Here is a 17837-nt window from a genome sequence, read left to right as displayed (position 1 = left end):
AGACTATAGAAATTTGAATTGTTTTTCATGTTATTTTTACACTGACCTTGAACAGTATAAAAGTAGCAAGCTTAATATACACTGAATATATTTATGAGGAAAATATATTCAAACCTTTAACGTATAAGTGCACTAATTTAGACGTTTTTTTCCCCCGAGAGAAATAAAAATGAGGATTATTATCGTGAAACCAAATTATGCGCAGTGTCGTCAGTGTCCTGTTTTCGTACACCGATTATGTTCTTGAACGCATCCTGGGTCGTTCGTTTTGGGGGCGAGAACTCAGAGGAGGATGTTGTTGTTGTTAGCTTCAACAGTGGATGAGTAAATACAGTTCTGCACATATTTGGAGGTTTTAAAGGTAGCCCAAAGCCACGTCTCAGTACTTAAAATGTTTAAAAACATTCTGTTCTAGATGCACATTTGTCATGATTGTACAATCAAAAAAAATCAGTATATTACTTGTGTCATTTTGATGTCGCTGAATGCATGCTAATGCTAGCTTGGTAAGTTTCCAACGGCAACTCTAATTTAGCGTTTACCAAACAGTTCAGGTAAACAACAATTATGCCAGAAATAATAGTTTATTTCAACGGTTTGTGATTTAGACAGTCAAATTGTTTACTGTCATTGCGGATTGTTTCTGAGTTCTCAGCAGCTACCTGAGCAGCTAATCAGCAGCAATGCTAACAACAAGCAGGCGTCTAAACCACTGCGAAATGCCTTCGTTAACCATTCTGTCTTTGTGATATGTGTTAGAGCTGAAGGGTAAATAGTTGCTTTAAATCTTGACTAGATTTGGTTGCTAAATAACATTAGGTGGTGAAATATTTATGCGATTCGTGCCGAATAGCAGCATCAGGTATCAGATGGCTGTTAGCAAGCTTACTTCAGTCTTTGTTGTCCTTCGGTGTTTCTGAGCACAAAAGTAACTCGTAACTTCTGAATCGCTCATTGCTAAATAACATTGGACATAAAAAATTACAATGAGTTTTTACCTACAGTACTTTTTTTTATACAGATGTGCTTTCCCGTTTCCGCACGAGGCAAGCAGGAGCAAGCTCCGTTTCACTTTTTAAATGAGTCCTAATCAGCCGAAACTCCTCGCTGCCGCGTCTCGAGCGTTTCACTCGGCGTACGCGAGAAACCAACATGGACTTTTTTTTCTTTTTTGGAGGCTTGTTGGCTGTATGACTGTTCTGCCTGCTGCATTCACATTTGGTGTCTGAAATGGATCATGACTCATTGATCTTATTAATATAACAGTATAAGCAGCTGTTCTCGCAGGGAAAAGGTGATGGAGGTGTTAGAATATAGAATAGAATAATAGAATATTTCAGAATGTCACTCGCAGAACAGAGGTCTAAGCGATGAGCATAATGTGATCTCCAGATTGTAGCTCTATTCATTATTAGACCATAGCCTGTATTAAACTTTGCTGTTTGGACTGACTAGCCAAAGATTACGGCCACGGCAGAAAATTGGACTACCATTTTTGGTCCTGATTTTGTAATGTTTTATCTACAGAGGTTCACGCTCTTTTAACACTTAAGATTTTACAAATCGTATTAAGAGAAAAATGATCTGCTCCTCACCAGGCCTTTAAACTAAGATAAACAACTACTGATGACATATTACACAGATCATTATTTAACAAAAATATAGAAGCATTTAAACTAAGATAAACTAAGTCTATTCAGTAGTTTGTTGAACCATTCTGAGCATCAATAACTCCTAATAGTTTTCTGAACGATGTTATCAGTCTGCCGCATCACTGCGGGGAAAACTCTTTTTTTTTTGCAGCGTTGCTTCAGTTCATTGAGGTTTGTGAGCATGTGATCATGCACAGCTCTCCTGAGATAACACCACAGCATTTCATTCAGGTTCTGCTCTGGACTTTGACTTGCAACACCTTGATTCTTTTCTTATTTCGGCCATTCTGTTGTAGATTTGCTTCTGTGTTTGGGATCATTGTCCTGCTGATGAGCCAGTTTCAGCCCAGCTTTAGCTGTGGGACAGATGGCCTCACATTTGACTCTAGAATACTTTGGTATCCAGAGGAGTTCATGGTGGACTCAATGACTGCAAGGTGCCCAGGTCCTGTGGCTGCAGAACCAGCCCAGATCATCAGCCCTCCACCACCGTGCTTGACAGTTGGTTTGAGGTGTTTTTGTGCCTATATGATGAGTCAGGATATAGACAAAGGACATTTTTCCAAAAGTCTTGTGCTTTGTTCAGATGTAACTTTGCAAATCTAAGCTGTGCTGCCATGTTCTTTTTAGAGAGAAGATGCTTTCTCCTGCAACCTTCTTCTAATTGTACTGTCATGAACTTTAACATGCTGGCTGAGGCCTGTAGAGTCTGAGATGTAGCTCTTGGCTTTTTCACCTTGAGGTGAACTTGCTGGGACGTCCACTCCTGGGAAGATTCACAGCTGTCCTGAATGTTTTCCACTTGAAAATGATCTTTCTCCCTGTAACATGATGGAATCCGAATAGTTTGGAAACATCCTTTTTACCCCTTGCCAGATTGATGAGCAGCAAATATTGCTTTTCTAAGATCATTGCTTATGTCTTTCCTCCTTGGCATTGTGTTAACACACACCTGAATACTCCAAACCATCAAACTGCCAAAACCTCTGCTTTTATAGAGGTGCTCACATCTGCTGATGATCAATGAATGCACTGCATTTGATCAGCGCTTGGCCGCTACTTGGCCTCTTAATTCCTCTGCGATCAGTAATGGTGTGCTCAGTTTTTCACACACTGCTTCCGCATGTTGGCTTAGTTTTTGTCTAATACACGATGAAACTGTAAATACATTCAACTGAAGTGTTTAATGCAAACTTATGTGCATGACAAGCAGTCCTTCTCAGTTTGCAAATGCACAGGATATGTGTGGTAGTTGTTCATTAGCAATTATTATACATTACTTAATGTCTTTTTTTTTTACATTTTTATGATAGAACAAAGGTTTTTACTTGGTCAGCTGTATCTTGTGAGGGTAATGTGAAGGTAGGCCTTGACTCATGGCTGGTGTTTAGTTCTCACCCTGTTTGTGAGCGTTAAACAAGTCCAGACATAGCCCTGATGCTGTCATGGCTGTGCCCTCTGGCCACGGAGTTGCTCTATCAGCAGACTGGAATTAGACCACTGTCTAGGTTGAACTCTGCTGCGATCTGGGCTGTGGTACTGAGGCATTTGTGTGGTTCAGGGGAAAGAAGCCACGGGCACCCTCCCTTGTACTGGTTTGAAGAAAGCGACTTGTTCCTGAGAGCTTTCTTCCAACCTGCAGTGCCTGTGCCCTTTGTGCCCATAACCATTTGTTGTCGTGAACCACAACAGCACAGTGAAACAACACAGTTCGTAATCCAGGGAAGTGTGACATATTGTTGCTTTGCACTTTGTTTTTTTTAAACTGAAATCGACTTTCTCTTTGCACAGTGATGGGCTGAGATCCACTTGCATTGAAAATGATGAAAGACAGAAAGTGCATCCTCTGTGAAACTGTCCATGTTTCCAAGCAGGTAATCAACCCTGACATGTGATTTACACTGTAGATATCTAACTACTGTATAATTTCATGTGATGAGAAATCATTATGGCAGCATCGTCCAGTTGAAGTCGTGGTTTGATGCTGTTGCACGTATCAGCTAGTTCTGAGTTGATAAAACCCACATATAGATTTTATATTAAACCTGTTTTAAACCATGTCAGTTTTCCTTAGTATTACTCTCAATTTGCATTGGCATAAAGTCTGAGTGCCCCCTCTTTAGGGCCATTCAAGTGTTTCTTATCTTGTAACTAAGCCTGAAACCTTTTTGTAGGTGCCTAAATGAAACATTTTATTTTGTATATAAATCTGCAGGAGATGGATGAGCACATGAGAAGTATGCTCCACCACCGTGAGCTGGAGAAACTCAAAGGCCGGTGAGGTTTTTTTTCAGAACATTTCTACTCACTGGTATCTGAATATGAATGAATGCCTGATGTTTTTCTCTTGAAAACAACGATCGAAGTTGTTCAGTTGTTGACAAATAACCTTTAACGTCGACAATATTCAACACATTCTTTAAAGATTTGCTGTAAATTGACACGAAAGGTGTGACTTTCTTTCCAGAGTTTTGTCTAAATCTATTTGGGTCACGACACGTGCACACAGGCACGTGTCCGCATTTATTGGGCAAGTGGATATATGGGCAGCTGTCTCAGCCATGGCATATATATTTAGACGCAATCTCTCTGGAACAACAGGCATGACCGTTAGAAGACAACTGGCGAGCTTGTGACTCCCATGTAGATTAGAAAAAGTATGTGGCCCCTCGCTGAGAAGTTAGAATCTGAAGTGGAGCATTCGAGGCTTGAGTTTTTGCCAAGTTATTGGGATTTCATTTAAACATTTGTATGCAAAAATGGCGTCAGTATGGTTTCTAGTAATGTGTGTTTAAGCGCTATACAGTTCATGTTGACATGTCGTAGTTTTACTTGAGAGTGGGAAAGTAAATCAGCCTTTCCCGACTTAAGCTTGACTGTTAACAGATTTTCGGGAGATTGGTGCTTACCCACAAATTGCTATTGCTCCAAAGGATTTCATTTTCTTGAGAACGGCAGCTGAGAAATAATGTGTCAGGGGGAAAAAAGGAACTCTGTCTTATTGGTGCTTGGCAACCGCACAAGAGGTCAGAGAATGGCAGCATACCATGACACAGATTTGAAAATGGAGAAGGAGCCAACAAACTCACTGCTCCTATCAGAGTCACAGGATAGCTTGCTTGGGAGAGGTTTGGAGACGGTGGCTCTGAGCAGCTGCACACAGCTCCGGTTTCACAGGCTTTGCACGGGATTGGTTGTCAGGATTTTGATAACACGTGCTGTCCTGAGGGTGGGGCTGGCTTCCGGCTACCGGAGCATAGTGAGAGGTCACATATAGAGACATTGCCTTCTGTAGAGTGTCAGAGCGCAGCGGACACCATCATGAAGGCGCACTGAGCTGAGGACGCTGGCTTCTCTTCCCTCCACGCGGGCCAGTGCTGTGCTGCATGGCTGGACTTAAACAGCTGCTTGGGTCCAGCTTAGCTGCTCCTCCTGCCCTCACCCTGCCACCTATGGCCTGCTGAAAACAAGGACAAACAAGATCAGGATGATAAATATGAGAATTGAACCTTTCTTTTTTTTAATCAAGAGAAAATTCTAAGTTAGCTACCTCCTGATCTGTGACAAATAGAGAATTCGGACGAGACATATTTTTTTCTTCTAGAAGGATTGTTGAGTATTCTCCTCTCCTGAACTTATTTTGACTATAAGATAGCAGAAAGCAGAGCCAGAGTGCGTCTGCAGGCAGGAAAACCGAACCAAACCAGACTAGACCTGCACCATGCCCGAAGGAACGATTGAATGCCCTCTCTCGCCTTCCCTTCCCAGGGACTGCGGACACGCGTGCAGAGTGTGTAAGGTGAAGGTGGTGAGCCTGACTGATTACGCCAGCCACATTTCCAGCCCCACGCACAAACAGAATGTGGAGGCTGCTGACAAAACGCATACCTGGGACGACCAGGACGAGGAATACTTTGACCAGGCTTTGGTGGACCTGATCGAGAAGAGAAAGAAACAGATCCGGTAAGACGTTTTTTCTAACATATCAGAGTTACACTCTGTGGTGTTGTTTTGGATGACTTTCTGATATTATCATCGATATGTTATTAATGTGTTGTTTGCAAAAAGGAAATTTAATGAAAGTAATCTCTTTTGTGTGTGCATATGCCTTGTATAGTCACATTTTGCTCAGCAGAGCTCACGGGCCTCTTTTAGTCACAGCTTCACATTGAGCTGTGACTGGGGTCGTATGTCAGGTCTATAGGCTAAAAAAAACACATGACTGCACATACAAAGTTCAAACACATGCTAGCTTAAATTAAATGCCTTCTGTATATAGTAAAGCACACAAAATACTTCTTTAGACCTCTTTTGCTCTAAATTAGGAAATAATTACTGTTTTTCTTTAATAACTAGAAAGAAAAGAAAAAATATGCAAAAGCTCCAAGCTTGTCACACAGTAGGTATTTTCCCTCTGTAGACCTGCCGAGACAGATACACTGTATTGCCAAAAGTATTCACTCACCCATCCAAATGATTAAATTCAGGGGTTCCAATCACTTCCGTGTCCACAGGTGTATAAATTTAAGCACCTCGGCGTGCAGACTGCTTCTACAAACCTCAGAATGGGTCGCTCTCAGGAGCTCAGTGAATTCCAGCGTGGCACCGTGATAGGATGCTACCTGTGCAACAGTCGTGAAATTTCCTCGTTACTAAATATTCCACAGTCAACTGTCAGTGGTATTATAACAAAGTGGAAGCGATTGGGAACGACAGCAACTCAGCCATGAAGTGGTAGGCCACATAAAATTGGGTCAAACGGTCAGCGGATGCTGAGGAGCATAGTGCGCAGAGGTCGCCGACTTTCTGCAGAGTCAATCGCTACAGAGCTCCAAACCTCATGTGGCCTTCAGATCAGCTCAAGAACAGTGCGTAGAGAGCTTCATGGAATGGGTTTCTATGGTAACTGCATCCAAGCCATACATCACCAAGTGCAATGCAAAGCGTCGGATGCAGTGGTGTAAAGCACGCCGCCACTGGACTCCAGAGCAGTGGAGATGCGTCTCTGAAGTGACGAATCACGCTTCTCCCTCTGGCAACCTGATGGACCAGTCTGGGTTTGGAGGTTGCCAGGACAACGGCACTTGTCTGACTGCATTGTGCCGAGTGTAAAGTTTGGTGGAGGGGGGATGATGGTGTGGGGTTGTTCTTCAGGAGCTGGGCTTGGCCCCTTAGTTCCAGTGAAAGGAACTCTGAATGCTTCATCAAACCAAGAGATTTTGGACAATTTCATGCTCCTAACTTTGTGGAAATAGTTTGGGGATGGCCCCTTCCTGTTCCGACATGACTGCGCACCAGTGCACAAAGCAAGGTCCATAAAGACATGGATGAGCCAGTTTGGTGTGGAAGAACTTGACTGGCCTGCACAGCGTCCTGACCTCAACCCGATAGAACTTCACGTGATAGACTGCGAGCATCACAAATGCACTTCTGGAAGAATGGTCAAAAATTCCCATAAACACACTCCTAAACCTTGTGGAAAGCTTGCACAGAAGAGCTGAAGCTGTTCTAGCTGCAAAGGGTGGGCCGACGTCATATTAAACCTTATGGATTAAGAATGGGATGTTACTTAAGTTCATATGCGTGTAAAGGCAGATGAGCGAATACTTTTGGCAATATAGTGTAGTTGCCAGTGGGATTTGTTTAGAGTCTTGTTAGGTGATCGGGTGTATTTGAAACAACGGTGTCTTTTAAGGCAATGCAGCAATGTAGGCATAAAATATTGTGAAGGATTTTTGGCTACTTCGATGCTACATACACAAACTGAGTATGATTTCATCCACATTTAGTCCAAACTATGGTTATAGTTCGCTTGTTTAATTTTATGGAGCTACTGTTCTTGATGCTGTGTATATAATAGGAGTGTAATCAAGTTAATGATCAAAGTATGTCCGTTTCCATTCTGATAGGTGGCGCTATGCTCCCCTTTCAGCTTGTTAGTGTCAGGCTTTTTCCAGTTAACCCTTTATATCACGTACCAAAAAACAATTGACGGTGAATCGGACTGAGCATTGAATTGGACAATTCTACGGGTGCGTGCATTTAATCCACTTTAGACATTGGACGTATACACAAATGAGCAATTCAACTCCCAGGGATATGGCTGAGGGATGGCCCTAAAAATGAAATCTCAGATATACTTTCTGAGGACAAGAAGGACAAAGGAATTATTATGCTTTTATTTTAACAGTAAAATGAAAAAAAGGAAAGTGAGGATGAACTTAATTGAACTTCCCTTTGGGTTTTAAAGTGTAATCAAACACAAGCCTTGAAAAAAGCAGGTCCACTTCAAATAACACTGAAAGGTAACATGCTAGATTCGATGCTATTACAAAAATGGATAATCCTCCCATTTGTAAACATAACTACGATCAAACTGAATATCTTGGCTGATAAAAGGTACCTCTTGTAGACATATGTGGTGGAAACACAATTGGACTAACATGTTTGGACGAGAGTGCAGTTTCAGTCATACTCTCACATTGTTTCGATTGTTTTTTTTTACTGACCAGAGACTCAAAATTGACATAGCAACACTTGCTCCAATGTTGGTACAAAAATGTTGATCATCGTAATTTATCCTTTTTACATCTGTTTTTAGGTTAACATTTGTCAGATTCTGAATAAATACGAGCTACAGACCTTTCAAAAATAGATGTGGTCTTTGCATCTCTAAGATTAATGTGTGGGAACTTTTTTCATATTTAGGAAAGAGAAGGAGGCTGCTGCAGCGAAGCTTGCAAAAGAAGAAGAGGAACGGAGGAAAAAGGAGGAGTTTCAGCAGAGACTTAAGGAAGTTAAGGAGCGTTACCGCCTCGAGCGTGTGTGGCAGCCGCCCTCACAGGGGTTCAGTGGATCCAGTCACCATAGTTCTTTGTACAGGGGCAACCGATATAATACCAGCACAGGGGAGGCAAAACCCTGGCAGCACAACAAACAGGGGAAGAGCGCCACCTGGCATGCGCAGGAGCCTCCAAACTTGCAGAAGTGGGCATCTGCAGACTTTTTTGATGAAAAAGTAGTTAGACAGTGTGTGCAGAGTAACAGGACATGGGGCCATGGTTCATATTCTGACAATCAACCAAATCGACTGCCTTGGCTCAGCAATGGAGGCAGTAGTAATGGGCTGTATGGCCAGAATAATATTATAAAGTATGTGCCAAAGGCGCGGCCCCAGAGCTTTGTGGGATTTCCAACTCCACCCACTTTTTTTACCCAGTCTCTAAACCAGTCTAAACCAGCCAATGACAAGAGAGATCAGCAGGATGCTGGACTTCAACATGGTGAGGTACCGTCAGAATCGGACCATAAGAACTCTAAGACTTTCGGTAGCAATCCAAAGCTGGACAAAGGCTGTCGCTGGTCACCCTATCCAGTCACATCTGGACCCCACAGTGATATCCTCACAAGTGCATCAGAGAAGTACCTCAAAGTCCCCAAACCACAGAAGCAAGACAGGGCGCCTGACGTCAGTAGCTTCAACAGGCAGTCTCAACCTGAGCAGAGACCAGGGCAGTTGATGTCAAGCAGACAAAGTGAAGAAGAGAATGGAAGGCATCAAACTAAACCGAAATCCAAACCCACAGATAAGAGTTGGAGCAGCATTAGAGGTTGCAGTTCTCAGAGAGATGACCACAAAAACTCTACATGTGGTTCCTCCAGTCAGAAGGCAAATAAACCAATGTTACAGTTAGATGGTAAGAGTTCCACAGCTCCTAGTCTCAGCAGCGGAGTTCAGCTCAGCAAGGCCTCCAGTCAAGCTCTGTCCCATTCAAAACCAGCCGGAAATCAGAGTGGACACAAGGCTCCACCTGTTGAGCTCCTTCAGTCAAGGCAGGAAAGGCACCACCCCGACTCACTCAAGACAGGGAGGCAGATTTTCTATGAAAAGAGGGGCTCTTTAGATAGCTGTATTAACAACAGGAGGGGAAAGACACGACACAATATAGAGGCGCAGCAAACAGATCAGGGACATGTTGGCGTGAACAAAGAAAAAAGTCATAGTCAGAATGCAGCTAAGCCGTTAACTGATGCAGTCAGGCCAGAAAGGTTTGCGGCGCCATTGTCAGACAGCAGCCAGTTTCTGCAGTCATTGCAGGTTAGCACCTCTATGATGGAGAGCTCAGAACCCACAGCTTCAGTGGGCGATGGTGAAGAGAACAACAAGAATGCAGAGAAGCAGACTTGCTCAGTGGTGCCGGACGAGGCCATGCAGATTGCTGAGGCGGGGCAGAGCTCAGAGAGTGACACCTCTAGAAGCGGTGAAGCACAGACGGTCTCAGGATCCAACACACCAACTCTGTCCAAACTTGACCTGCCCCCTGTCCTAAAACGTGACCTCACCAAACACATCAGCTCCAAGAGCAAAACAGGTGGCCACGAGCCAAACCTGAACATTGCCAGACGGGTGCGTAACGTGAGCGAGTCGCGGAGAAGTGACACGGAAAAGGATTCGGGACTCAAACCAACTGTGCGGCAACTCATCAGCTCCTCCGGGTCACGCCGCAATGTGAACTGGGAACAGGTGTATCAAGAGGTCAGAAAGAAGCAAGACAAGGGAAAAGGCATGCCAAGGTGAAACTTTGATCTTCCATTTAGAAATGAAACATCATTTCAAAGGTATTTTTGATATCAAAGCTCACGTGTTGTCTCTTGTCCTCCAGGTTTGGGATAGAGATGGTTCCATGTGAGCAGGAGTACCAGAGCCAGGAGGAGGAGGACTTAGCCCTCCTGGAGGGTTTTCAATGGGAGTCATTGATGGACATCTCAATCCAGGGCAACTCCCGAAAACGCTCCTTATCAGAGAGCAGCCTCGTGCCTGCACCCACTCTGCCCCTGTTTTCATCTTTTACATCAGTAGAGACTACGCAGAGCAAAGTTCTCAGTTCAGAGCAGCAGACGTCTGCAAGTTCTCCTAATTGCAGTTCTGCTCAAGGAAATCAAGACAGTCCGAGTCATCCAGAAGCCAAAGCACAGAGGCAGCCAGAGAAACTAACATCAGCCACAGTGAGAGTTCTCCAGCGATCCGATTCGGTGCTCGGTGACAGCAGCTCGGGGACGGAGCAGTACGACGCTCAGGGAACAGGCAAGAGGCGAAGAGCAACCGGGGTGTGTATGGCTAACCGTGATCTCACTTTTACTTCTGTGTTTTTATGCTAGCAAGCAGAATTCACAGTGATTACTCTTTTCTCTTCTTCTTCTTAGGATGTTCCGAGTACAGAGCCATCTTGTTTGGAACACAATAGCAAAAGAAGGAAGGTCAAATCCAGAGGTTTGTGTCCCATTAAAAGATTCCTATACACTGTGCTGTTGTTCTGTCACTGATGTTTCTTTTTTGCTTTGCTTGGTGCAGAACGTCTACAGATCGACCAGCTGCTCACAGTGTCTCTGCGGGAGGAAGAGCTGAGTCGGTCCTTACAGAACGTGGACACCAGCCTGATCCAAGCCCGGGCTGCGCTGGAGGCCGCCTACTTGGAGGTGCAGCGTCTCATGGTGGTTAAACAGCAGGTGTGTTTTCAGACTACAGAACCCCACTGTATGATCACTGTATGTATGGCGTATGTCCAACATGATGTATTATAAAAGATAAATGTCAAACTGTGACGTGTGATTTGATGGTGTTTTTCTTACTTACCCCAGTGGGGGAAATTCAAATTAGTCGAGGAGCTCAAAAAATTATAAATATTTACAATGATTTCATACTAGACAATAATAATAATAATAATGATAGTAATACTCAATGACAAAATAAATTTGAGAAGAACATGTCAGCAGTCACTATTAAAAAGCCTTATGGCTGTGGTTGCTCATGATTGCAAATATTAAATGAATATTTCTCGTGGGGTCTTGGCTGTTTTTGTCTTTCTTCAGATGACTGTGGAGATGAGCACGCTAAGAAGCAAGCGGATTGACTTATTAAAAGGAATGCAAGGTAAAAACTTGCTGTCATATACGAATATATAACACTGGATGGAACTGCAGCAGCTGTCATTTAACACAAATAACCTGACCTATGATGAGTGCTCTGACAGCGGAATGTACTTTTTGTTGAATTTTTTTGCAGGCACGATGGAGGAAGCACCACAGCTCAAACTGAAAGAAGAGAAAATGGATTCATTTGAAACAGAACCACGCGTGCCCTCTTCTGTTACGTGTCCCTCTGTTATGGACACTGCCATTCCCAGTCCAAATCATGCTACAGAGTGTGCCTCTACCTCGTCCTCCAGCCTTCCATTCATGCCAGTCGTTATTAAGGAGGAGCCCCAGTCCCCAGTCCATGTCAGCTCCGAGGTGGACGCTGTGGACAGTATAACCCACTGTGCTCATAGCACCACCCCAGAGCTGCCAGTGGCTGCTGTCACAGCCTCCCCAGGTAACTTCATTTAATGCAGAATTGGTCAGAGTTTAGTGGTCCTGCTTCTGCCTAAGGGCAGCAACTTGCCTGCAGTCACTGATGAACTCATTCTGAGAAATTGTTGAATGTGATTTTAAAACTTTGCAAGGTTGATTTTAGACATCATCCACCAAGAGTGCATGCTCAATTACTTCATCTCTTTGCAGGTCCTGTCCTTAAGTACCGGTCATCTCTTGAAAGAAAGTTTGAGTCCTATCAAACTAACTCTGAAGAGCCTGCAGACTGCAGCGAGAGGTTGCCAGGACTGGTCGAGACCACAGAAAAGACCACACAGGCATCAAGTAACTCTAATAACATTTTGCTTGACAAAAGCCACATTAAACTGCTCTTACCAAGCAGGAGAAGCTCTGAGGTCGGGAGTGTTGTTGACTGCGCAGACATCCAGTCAGCACAGCCCCCTTCAGTCCTCAATATGCCTGCGTCTCCATCTGAAATGAGGAACGGAAAGCGTGTGAGGAAGCTGAAGAAGAGGAAGGCGTTTAAAAAGGCTCAAGGGATGGAGCAGCCTGGGAGCAGTGATACTGAGGTGGACGAAGAGGCCTCAAGGCCCAGGTGGCTGCGACAGCGCAGGAGACCCAGCGGGGGCTCCCAGGTCAGCACCTCCAGCCTGCCTGCAGATGAAAGAGAGGGTGACGTGGACACGGAGGGCAGCAAGAAGACGCTCACGATGTTGTGTCCAACCACCATTCCTGAGAAAGTAGACCAGAAATCTCCCAAACACATGTTGGATCCTCCACAAGCAACCCCCGCTGATGTTGTAGAGAACTTGGATTCAGAAGAAGGCATGGAGATTACCGCAGCCGGTCAGCAACAGCACACGGACGCTCCGGTTCCAGCTCCTCCCCCAGCCCTGATCCCAGACTCTTCCAGACCTGAGCCACGAAGCCTGGCCTGCAACGAGGTCACCTCCACCAGCGACATGGATCTGTGTAAATCATCTGAAAGGTGAGTCATCATTTCGCTTTACTTCACCTTTTCTTGAGCTGTTAACCACGTCACACTGGAGTTACTCATAAGTCTTTGGTAGCCTGGACAGATACATTTCAAAAGAACCAGAAGAAGTAAATAACATTGATGTGAGATAGCTTTTGTATGGAGTTTAATGGTAGAACATCTCACTTGAACTTCTTCTCCCCGCAGTGATTTGCCGTTCACCATCACATTGCCTAAGACCACATCAGGTAGGTCCATATGTCTGGAGAACTGTTTGTGTTCGTTTTTTTTGGTTCAGGTCGCACTTAAACAGACATGTATTTTATTTCTTAGACGCATCCTCTGACCACGGTGAGGATGAGATGCTGACTGAGGGGGTGTTCGATGGCCACCAGGAGGCGGTGAACGCCATACAGATCCACAACGGGCTGCTGTACACATGCTCAGGAGATCGAACCATCAAAGCCTTTAACCTGGTGGTGGGTGCTGCTGCTGCTGCTGCTGCTTCCTGTCAAATGTTTGGTCATTCACAGCAACCCAACGCTGTAGCTGCTCTTCTTTTCTCTGTTGCAGAGTCATAAATGTGTGGGTGTGTTCGAGGGTCACAGCTCCAAAGTGACCTGCTTGCTGGTGTCCGTGGCTCCAAGCCTTCACCGTCGCCTTTATTCTGGCTCCAGTGACCAGACCATCCGCTGCTACAGCCTCAAGGTAAAAACACACATCTTCTGATTGAAACTGCCTTGTTTGGAGCCACACAGCATTACATGCTTATCTTTGTTCCTTTTGTCCACAGACGCGTGAATTAGAGCAGCAATTCTCGCTGTCGGACCGAGTTCTCTGTCTCCACAGCCGATGGAGGACTTTATATGCTGGTCTAGCAAACGGCACAGTGGTGACTTTTAACCTCAAGGTGTGAAATCCATTCTTCACGAGGCCATGGAATGGTCACGGGGAGATATATAAAGACATTCTTTTACAGTGATTGTAACTGTTATTCCATACTTGAAAATCAAGCACTCAGCAGTGTAAGAGTTTGAAGTTATCTGTTGTTGCCTTTTAGGGTTAAAAAAAAAGTCTTGTTTTTAAATCAATTGAAAAGTGCGCCAAACTCTTCCAGCTGGAGTTGATTGTCTTTTTTGCTATTCATTGTTTAGACAAACAAGCAGATGGATGTGTTTGAGTGCCACGGGCCCCGTGCCGTGAGCTGTTTGGCCTCATCGCAGGAGGGAGCCCGGAGGATCCTGCTGGTCGGCTCCTACGACAGCACCATCAGCGTGAGAGTGGCCAAGAACGGACTGCTGCTGCGCACGCTGCAGGGCCACACCAAGAGTGTTCTCTGCATGAAGGTGGGTCGGGTCGGAAATCCTGGCTTCCAAAGGGACATTTCATCCGTGTTGGAATAGATTTCACACCATCCAAGAAAGGTTGAGAAAATGCAAAGTGATTTGTGAGGATAACTGAAGATGGTTTCTGCTTCCTCTCAGGTGGTCAATGATCTGGTGTTTAGTGGATCCAGTGATCATTCTGTCTACGCTCACAACATCCATGTGAGTTAACGTCATAGTTCCACATGTGTAATTTAAGCTCTGTTCTTGAAGTATAAATAGTTCGGTTCTGATCCAGAAAGCAATGGCTGAAAGCTGTTTTCCCCCCACTGATTCACAGACAGGAGAGCTGCTGCAGGTCTTTAAGGGCCACAGCCATGCTGTCACTGTGGTGGACGTCATGGGGAACGTGATGGTCACCGCCTGCCTGGACAAGCTGGTCCGCGTCTACGACCTGCAGGTCTGCGCCATCAAATGATATTTCTCTGTATTACACGTTCGGTCTTTTACCATTTCAGTTTTGGGCGTGAAAGCCAGTTTGTGCTGCTATAAATGACTTTTGTGTCATCACACAAGAAAACCTGAAAGCAAATTCTGTCCACAGACTCAGAATCAGCTGCAGGTCTATGGTGGACACAAGGACATGCTGGTGTGTATGTCGATCCACAAGAACATGGTGAGAGACTGTGACACAAATCACCCGCAACCAGCAATTAACACATCTGTCTGTCAAATCATCGTTTTACTTTGATGCCCCTTAACTGCACAGAGCACACCGGTTTCTGTTGATGTTGCAGATTTCTGGAAAACATGAGCTTAAAAACTGAAAAGTAAACCTAACCCTTAACTGTTTCAGATCTACACAGGCTGTTACGATGGCAGCGTGCAGGCTGTCAAACTGAATCTGATGCAGAACTACCGCTGCTGGGTAAGATGTCGACCAATGCTGACAGATGAATGGATGAGACTGTGGGCTGAAATGAATCTTGGTGCATTTATTTGAAGCTACTGTTTTAGAATATCCAGAAGACATGTGTTGAACAAGAATAGCTTAACTTACAGATGAGGTACACTTTGGGGGGAAATGTCCACTTCAGTATCTTGCCCAAGAATACTTTGGCTCGTAGACGGGGAAGGTTGGGGATGTAACCAGTGACCTTCCAGTTGCAGGTTGACCACAAGCCCACTGCTTCATCTTTGAGCCCTGATCTCGTCATGAACCACCACTCAAGTGTACAGTTTTTTTTGTCCGTAGTGGTCTTTGGTGAACAGTGTCTTGTGTCCACAGTGGCACGGCTGCTCGCTGGTCTTCGGAATGACAGAGCATCTGCAGCAGCACCTGATCAACGACCACGCTGGTACCAACTTCCAGACGCTCAAGTGTCGCTGGAAACACTGCGAAGAGTTCTTCTGTGCACGCAACAGCTCCAAGCAGGTAAAAAAAGCTTTCAGCAGACTTCACAACACAACAGAACGTTGTCTTCTTAGTTTGCAGAGCTGCTACCGAAGCACCTTTAACCTGGAAGTGAGTAAAAACATAACTAAAACAATTGACTGCGTCCCCGGAAAACAAAGCCTATTGGTGCATATTTGGAGGGCTATTATGTCGTCGTGCTTCGCAGCCTGTGAACAAACGATTTATGAGCGATATATCATTGCTCCTCAGCACGTGGTCAGTTTCATCGGTTCCCACAGCAGCAGGATGGATTCACCTCCATGTTTGACAGGTTGTTTACTAGCTTTGTGCTTTCCTAACAGGGATCTGAGTCCAGTTATTTCAGGTTAGTCTGTTCTTAGAAGAAACCCTTAAATCTCGTGGAATCTAGATCAAAAATGGATTGTATTGAGGGTTACGCTGTGCGATACTTTGTTCCTGCAAATCTCCTGCAGTGATACGGGGTTTTTCGCAGACTTTTCCTTCCTCGTGCTGGAATGTTTGCTGCTTTACCAGGGGCACGACAGCACCGCTTTGTTTTTCGGTGTATGAAATAAGCCTCATTATGCTTTACAAAAATATGGTTTAATGACAACTATGTTAAATGGGATTTTCAACGTTTTTCTCTGTTGCAGACGCTGCCGCTGCACATGCAGAAACATGCTGAGGAGGACACTAAAGAGGAGCCTTAGGGGCTGTCGGTGGGAACGTAGTTTCACCCTGAGCCCTTCCTTCTTTTCGTGTAAACCCCCCCCACCCCACCCTGTTAACCTCCCATATTGGGGGGGGCAAGTTCTTGGGACCCACTTAACTCAACAGCGCTCTCATTGAGCCTGATGACGACTCCATCCTTGAAGTTCGGTGTTGGAATCCAACCTTTAATACGGTCACAAAAGGAGGGTTGATTGTGATGTTTATCTTTTTTTAACACGTCCTATAAAACACTCCTTCCTCTCCTGTTGTCTGACCACTGCAGTTCCTGTTTTCACTGACCAAAGTAAGACACAGAAACACATGACTTTTGTTCATTGAAGAAACTTCAGTTGTTGCCGGTATCTGAGGGACCTGTTGGCTCTTTTCGCTTGTAGCCGCAACGAAAACCATATGGCATGGGTTGAAATGTTTTTATTGTTGTGACGTGTCATGTTGAGCAACCTGTAGTTATTTTTCTTTTTGTTTTTTTCCTCCATTTAATCGCTGTTGTTCATTTAGAAATAACCTCACGTTTATTGTGATGATGAAACTTGTTGGTGGCGTAATCTCCCAGGTCGTGTTAAAAGTAGAGATTTCAGTTTTCATTTAGTTTTTTCGGCTTCGAGCTGTCTTTTTGTTTTGTTTGCCAGGATTACGTTTATTTATTTGTTGCTCATTCAGATGTGGAAGGATTTGTGGTTTGATTTGGTCTGAGGTTGGCATTTTTAGAATTTACATTTGCGGTGATCCGAGACGTGTTTCCTGTATGTTTTAATTCACTGTGAAGTGACCCTTGTGTTCTCAGAGTGAGTGTGAGATAGAGTTTTGTCACACATTTGTTTTTAGAGTTTACTTTTGATTCGGAGCATCGAGCAGAAGGCACCAGAGCTGTATTTTCCAGTGATGATCGTTTTCTCATTTAGTAAGAAGGTGAAGGATATTTAAAGGTGGTGTTGAATGGAGGATATTGAAGGGAAGAATTACATTTCATCTCCCATGCCATACCTCACCTTCATTATACTAAACAACGGGCAACAAATCCCCCTTTTAAAGGCTTATTCCACCAGTTTTACCAGCGTGAAAGCCCATGTGTTCTATTTAGCAGACTCGTTTGGAAGGTTACAGCTCTACTGGTTGTGTCCTCTTTTGGGGATAAGTTCTTATCTGAATCAACCCGACGTTCTCACTGTATTCCAGACTCACTGTACTCACTCATTTATGACAGAAGAAAGCTTTCAGTTCACCTCTTGCCTGGCATTCCTGAGTTTCTTCAAGTTTTTCATTTATTATCAAAGTTGCGAAGAGATATTTTTAAAAAAAAACAACAAAAAAAAGGTATTCCAAGAAGTTGATAATAAAACTTGTTTGCAACATCAGAAAACATT

The 17837-nt window shown here is 44.3% G+C and overlaps 1 protein-coding gene across 1 annotated transcript; it reads left to right on the top strand.

The window, feature by feature from the left end:
- The first annotated feature begins 272 nt into the window (after positions 1-272).
- znf106a (zinc finger protein 106a) lies at positions 273-17833 on the top strand. The gene is made up of 22 exons (XM_072365868.1): positions 273-361; positions 3442-3526; positions 3868-3929; positions 5421-5615; positions 8361-10226; positions 10316-10760; positions 10857-10923; positions 11005-11159; positions 11523-11583; positions 11716-12024; positions 12213-13011; positions 13207-13247; positions 13333-13478; positions 13573-13707; positions 13793-13909; positions 14154-14345; positions 14484-14546; positions 14665-14784; positions 14929-15000; positions 15181-15252; positions 15613-15759; positions 16395-17833. Exons 2-22 carry the CDS (start codon positions 3473-3475, stop codon positions 16449-16451), a joined length of 5175 nt encoding a protein of 1724 aa, XP_072221969.1. The 5' UTR covers positions 273-361; positions 3442-3472; the 3' UTR covers positions 16452-17833.
- The last annotated feature ends 4 nt before the right edge of the window (positions 17834-17837 follow it).

This window comes from Leuresthes tenuis, unplaced genomic scaffold, assembly GCF_036924035.1.
Source record: "Leuresthes tenuis unplaced genomic scaffold, fLeuTen1.0.hap1 SCAF_15, whole genome shotgun sequence".
In the NCBI taxonomy this organism is placed as follows: domain Eukaryota; kingdom Metazoa; phylum Chordata; class Actinopteri; order Atheriniformes; family Atherinopsidae; genus Leuresthes; species Leuresthes tenuis.
The sequence above is the reverse complement of the archived record's forward strand: the minus strand, read 5'-3'. Positions and strand labels throughout refer to the sequence as shown.

Coding starts and splice junctions, on each gene's coding strand:
- znf106a (XM_072365868.1), top strand. CDS start 3,473: ATGATGAAAGACAGAAAGTGCATCCTCTGTGAAACTGTCCATGTTTCC. Junction 5,616..8,360: donor AAGAGAAAGAAACAGATCCG/GTAAGACGTTTT, acceptor TTTCATATTTAG/GAAAGAGAAGGAGGCTGCTG. Junction 13,248..13,332: donor ATTGCCTAAGACCACATCAG/GTAGGTCCATAT, acceptor TTTATTTCTTAG/ACGCATCCTCTGACCACGGT.